This window comes from Quercus suber, unplaced genomic scaffold, assembly GCF_002906115.3.
Source record: "Quercus suber isolate HL8 unplaced genomic scaffold, Cork oak 2.0 scaffold_54, whole genome shotgun sequence".
Taxonomy (NCBI): domain Eukaryota; kingdom Viridiplantae; phylum Streptophyta; class Magnoliopsida; order Fagales; family Fagaceae; genus Quercus; species Quercus suber.
Window position 1 is genome coordinate 6,038 of NW_027069519.1, and position 6,075 is coordinate 12,112.

General features: G+C 33.8%; 1 protein-coding gene across 1 annotated transcript; it reads right to left on the minus strand.

Annotated features, from left to right (window-relative positions):
• Positions 1–214: 214 nt before the first annotated feature.
• On the minus strand, positions 215–5,085 carry LOC112002268 (DNA (cytosine-5)-methyltransferase CMT1-like). The gene is made up of 13 exons (XM_065772145.1): positions 4,915–5,085; positions 4,774–4,814; positions 4,121–4,187; positions 3,704–4,006; positions 3,494–3,526; positions 3,294–3,380; positions 3,193–3,208; positions 2,307–2,428; positions 2,108–2,212; positions 1,958–2,001; positions 1,800–1,869; positions 1,596–1,699; positions 215–488 (listed from the first exon to the last, which is right to left on the minus strand). The coding sequence occupies exons 1-13, from the start codon at positions 5,083–5,085 to the stop codon at positions 329–331; spliced, it is 1,323 nt and encodes a 440-aa protein (XP_065628217.1). The 3' UTR covers positions 215–328.
• Positions 5,086–6,075: the final 990 nt, after the last annotated feature.

Consider the following 6,075-nt stretch of genomic DNA (forward strand, 5'->3'; position numbering starts at 1 on the left):
ACCCCCCCCCCCCCCCCCCCCCACCACACACACACACACACACACACACACACACACACATATATCTCTCTCACCAAGCAGAAATATATATTTAGAATGAATAGTACATACAGAACCATACCTCCTAAATACTCATGTTTATAGCTATATTTCAGGCTAAAATGAAACTATTCATTTTGCTAATAGGTAGAAGTAGAACCATATTTCAGTTGGGACAAACTTTGAATTATATGAATGGCTTAAATGGAGCTGGAAATATTAAACTGCATGAAGTATGACTGTAAGTTAAAACAGCATTCTTTTCAACAACCTCAATAGAGAGATCTCCTTATGTTTGTGCTGAAGATGACCGAGCAAGACACTTGGGGAACTTCAGAGGAAGGGTTGTTACTGGCCGATCGTCAGATAACCCTTGGCAAGCCAAACCAAATGTGTATCCTAGTGCGAGAGCAACAGGAATTGCAACAGTATTACCAACCTGTACGTACCTGAAAAACGAAAATGTAAAGAATAGCAAATGAGAATGAGCAAAGACTAAAACCTATAAGAAAAACATCAATGACAAGTTGACAGCACAAAACATCATATAATGTAAAAATCAGGCAAAGACAATAAAAGACCTCCAGAACTTTAAACATTAGACCCAAGACAATAATTTTCCTTATATGTGTTTATAGTTGATAGATTTTACAGTATAACAAATTGATTACTTCATCCCATAGTGTTAGTCAGTTTAGAAAATTTAATAAATTGATTACTTCCTCCACCCCATATTGTTAGTCAGTTTAGAAAATTCAAATAGCGAAGGAAACAATAAATAGAGGTGTTGACTATTAAAATAAAAGTAAAGGGGAAGTTAGGAAAATTATTTATTGATTTTTCAAAAATGATTATATTTTGGGACATCCCAAATGAAATAAAGGACTAATAATTTGAGATGGACGGAGTAGTATTTTTTTCTTTCTACCAACAAAGAAAATAGGAAGATCCATTCTATATGCCAAGAATCAATGAATTTTGCATTCAAAATATATAAAAGGAAATTAAGGGTAGAAGAAAAAGGAAAACAAAGAAGCAATACTTTGAAGAGAAAAAATATATCACATAATAAAACATTACTATTAGTTTTGAAAATTGATAATTTGTTGCTGTGCATGAAAATTTCTTTATAAATATTAGATAACTGAATTTTTACTAGATTAAATGTTTATTATTTTATTCTTTTTAATTTCTATATTTTAATAATTTATACTATCAATGTGTTATAATTTGTTTATTTGTGTATACATGCAAGTGTATTGATACACGCGTGTACACACATAAATATATATTGTGTTATAAACTACGTCCTCTACAATATAAAAATATAAAAACCAGAGGCAGATGAACATGTAATGATCTGAACAAAAAAATATGTAACAATTAATCATTCCCAATGCTTGTTTCTCAACCAAAAAAAAAAAAAAAATCATTTTCCTTGCTGCACCAAAGGCAGATGAACCAAACCCAACCTAGGAGAGAATAATACTGCACGAGAGACTTATATTGACCCATCCCTATACACCAGCTATAAAGCCAGACTATATTAAATATACCTCTCTTTGAAAGGCCCATAAATTTGATAACAATCAGGGAATCCTTGTAGTCTTGCATTTTCACGTATTGTCAGCACTCGATCTTGCACAGGGTGAAGAATGGCCTACCAAAACAAAGAGTATGAGCTACGACACTTTAAAAAAATGTAGACACGACCACACACTCACCCACAAAAATATGATATCTTTTATGAGGTTAAAAACCTGATTGTGAGGTTCTGCCCTGGTCACAACTGTTGGTACAATTTCATCCCACCATAAACGACCAAATGGCCTGAATTTCAGCTTAAATATAAGAAATTTATAAAAATAATATTGCCATTGAAATTCAGAATTCACATGGAATGGAAAAATGAACTTACTTCTTAGATTTCCCCTTGACATATGTCATCGCATACTCAGGTACCTGTATATATTAATACAAAGTAGAGAAAATTTCAGGTTGGGGTGAGATTTGAGTGTGGAAAGGGAGGGTAATGTGAAAAAGAAGATGTCTGAGAAAAATTTATTACCAGAGGTTTTCCAGAAGGAAGCATCTCTCTTGGAATCGATGAATCACATTCTACCTTTTTATCTTGACCAACCAATACACCACGTAGGTTCCTAAAATTGGCACCCTAGGAGAAAACAAGTACAACCATTGGAGGCACTCAAAACAATATGCACTGGAAGCATGCTTTTTAATTAAATCAAAAGTTTAAGCAATGAAACCTTCTTCTTAGGAATGAGGCACACTCTATAAAGATCATCTTTGTTCAACTTATAAGGTCGATGATCATACAGCATTGAAGGTTGTGGTACACTTTGAACATCAGCCATGTAACTCACCACATCTGAGAATAGAGAAACTTATAATCACACCACATTCATACTCCAAACTATTTAGATGAGTACAGAAAACAAGAAACAGACTATAAAAGAGATGCTATTTACTATCCAAGAAACTTAGATAAATGCATCTGACTTAATTTCACATAGCTTCTGAAAATTAGGCCATTCAAAACATCAATAACCACCATGAGGGAGTTACCATTATATCAATCAACCATCTAGCAAAAGCCACAGCACAAAGTCAAAAGAAAGAAAAAATCCAGAGCCAGAAAATCAACTCTACCTAACAACAATGTTGGAAATGACAAGGGGAAGAGAGATAAGAGAAACTTGCAAGGGAGAGAACATATGTTTTCTGAACCAAAGAACGGCTTAGTGTTTATTACACAAAAAGATCTTTGCTGCTGTCCAGCTAGTATAATATATTGTAAAGAGGAACCAAATCAAATTACAAGATAAAATAAAATTCAAAGAATTATTGTAGTTACACGTAAATGCAATATAACTGGTGGGAGTAAAAAGAACAAAATACTTGAGTTTTAAGTGATTCGTAAGGTTATCAACAACCAAAAAGACTATTTTATATAAGATCCACTATTGGACCATGACTGGATGTGAAAGTAACAAGGACAAAACAAAATATCTGTTTAAAATAGGGTTTGTCTATGTCAAAGCATAACAATTTTAAGCTCACCATTTCTTTTCAATCTAATATATCTTTGGAACTCAGTGCAAGCTTTTGTACCTTAACTCCTTGCATCCTGACTTTCATCATTTGTGACCTAGAAAGATGGGAAGATACTGAATTTTCTGAAATAATCAACGTAACAACATATATGACTTAAAGATTCATAAAATAACACGTACAGGTGGGAGATCAGATATTGCATCCTCAAGACAAAGAGCTTCTTGCATCATACAACTATCATCATTATCAGATCTAACATGTATATCCTGCAATAATGACCAACTCTGTGTCATTATTTATGAAAGCTGAAAATAAAAAGGCAAATAAAAACACCAAACTCACCTCAAATTCATTTACTCGAATAAATCCTGTCCTTGACCTTATGAGTTGGCAACGAATATTGAGGCAGTTTCTGAAATATGAAAAACAAACATCAAATCATTTATCTTATGATTTAATGATACAGATGTGACCAATGCTGATTAATTTGTTGAGAATCCACAGTTGACCCAAAAATTTTGGGACTTAGGCTTTGTTATTGTTATATCATATGATTTAATGATACAAAAGTATTTATAAATGTACTAACCTCTGTAGGACAAGCACCCCACAAGAAAACCCGCATCCGAAATTGTGGCAAACCATAAGATCCTGCAGCCATCATGCCCAGTCTTGCTTTGGCATAACGCCCCAGAAAGCCACCAGCAAACTTCAATATATCAACAATGTTCTCCATCAAAACATATCTTGGCTTCAAGTAATCAATGATATCCATGAATACTAGCAATTGATGGTTCTTTACATCGTCTAAGGGAGCTTCTTTATTTCTGAAGCGGTTAAATCCGCTTACTCCTTGACAAGGAGGGCCCCCACAAATGATGTCAATATCACCCTGCATGAACAACGGAGTATATAAGTAAAAGGAAAATAATAATGAAGTCAACTACCACGAAAATGAAAATGCTAACTAACATAGATAAGTTATAAATAGAGGAGAATGGCTTACAGGAAGAGGCAATATTTTTGACTTGTACCCTTTCTTCACAAATTCCTGCAGTTTTTCTTTGCAATTGCTGGTGTATATATGTGTGAAATTATAAATGAGAAGGTGGGAAAATTAAATTAAGCAAAACGGTAATTGTGTATTTATAATCTTAATGATGATGCTTATGTCAAGGTCTACTCTCTCTCTCTCTAAACATGGTTTTGTTTTTTATTATAATAAGTAAAACATAGCTTAACCATGAGAAAAATAAAGATAACTTAGAGGTCTACATTCACACTAATGATAACTTACAGTTGATGGGTATTAATGATTTGGAGGTGATTGGGTGTTGAGATTAAGGGTTTGGATATCCTTAGGAGGTTTGGGTATTATACCCCCATCGATCTTAGCTTGAGTATAGTGGCATCGTGCTTGCAAAACCTCCTTCTCTTCACTGTTTGATCCCCTGCAACCATTTCACCAACCAAAATCCTCGAACCCGTAATCCTAATATGGCTAAAAATGTTGTTTTCTTGTCTAAAACTGTATGAATTTTCGTTTTTTGTCCCCAAAGTTTAAGAAGTTAGCTTTTTCATTCCTAGAAGGAAAAAAAAAATGAATTTTTTTTAATAGTTTAGCGATTAGAAATGCAGCAAAGTTTATGGGAAACTGACTCTTTTTTGCTTCCAGCAATCTCAACTCTCTTCAGCATATTCTGAAGCAAAAAATTGAACAAACACATTTGTATATGTAAATAAAAACTGGAGATTTTGAAAGCAATGAGGTAGTGAAAAGAGGAAGAGGGGAGGAGCAACCTTGGATTGGTAGCGGTGGGGCCATCTGCGACGGGCCTCGGCGGCCGAAAGTGGATTTCCGAAGAAACAAACGTCGGAATTTGTTGTGTCGCGTTTTGCTTTTCTCCGCTTGTTCGATACCAAAGAAGAAATGAGTTCATCTTTTTCACGCTCTTTGGATTTCTTCGCCATTTTCAACCAAAACTGAAGAGTTGAGACACAGAGAAGAAAAAACAGAGAGCCGGAAATGAAAATAGGAGGTAAATATGGATGGTTTTTTTTTTTTTTTTTTTAAGTTTAAATAGAGGAGTCTTTTGGCTAAATATTGTCAAAATTAAAACATTTTTGCATTATAGGTACTGTTTGAAGTTTTTTGGCAAAATGAGGAGAGAGGTTGAATTTCGGCAACAGCGTTACCGAAATTCAAGAAAAAGGAGGAGAGAGAATGAGAAAATTGGAGGAGAGAGAAAAACTCGAATTACGGCAATGGTATTGCCATAATTCCTCTGCCCAATCTGCCCGGGTTTGTGCGTGTGAGGAGTGCAATGTGTGAGTGCCAAAAAAAAAAAATCCCACAATTTCGGCAATACCATTGCCGAAATTGTGGGGAAATTTTTTTTTTTTTAAATTTGTGGCAATGGTATTTCGGCAATACCATTGCCACAATTATGGGGAATTTTTTTTTTTTTTTAATTTGTGGCAATGGTATTTCGGCAATACCATTGCCACAATTGTGGGGAATTTTTTTTTTTTTAATATAATTTGTGGCAATGGTATTTCGGCAATACCATTGCCACAATTGTGGGGAATTTTTTTTTTTTTTAAATTGTGGGTTTTTTTTTTTTCAATTGTGACAATCGCATTGCCGAAATTGTTTCAATTGCCACAATTGAAAAAAAAATAAAAATAAATTTTTTTTTCCAAACGGTATTAGGAAATTTTTTTTTTTTTCAAATGGAACAATGACATTGCCAAAAGAAAAACTTATCTTTTCCTATTGCCGAAATTCCGCAACAACATTGCCACAATTAGTAAAAAAAAAAAAAAAAAACCCAACCAATTTCGGAAATACCATTGCCGAAATTGTGGGAAAAATTTGGTATTGCCACAATTGGGGAAATTTTTGTTTTTGTTTTTTTGTTTTTTTTTTTTTTCCAATTGTGGCAATTGCATTGCCAAAAT

Excerpts from the sequence above, each read along its gene's own strand:
- LOC112002268 (XM_065772145.1), bottom strand. The coding sequence starts at position 5,085 with ATGGCGAAGAAATCCAAAGAGCGTGAAAAAGATGAACTCATTTCTTCT. Across the intron at positions 3,527-3,703 it reads GGGGTGCTTGTCCTACAGAG|AAACTGCCTCAATATTCGTT; the intron begins GTTAGTACATTT and ends TTCATATTTCAG. Across the intron at positions 2,213-2,306 it reads GCCTCATTCCTAAGAAGAAG|GGTGCCAATTTTAGGAACCT; the intron begins GTTTCATTGCTT and ends GTTTTCTCCTAG.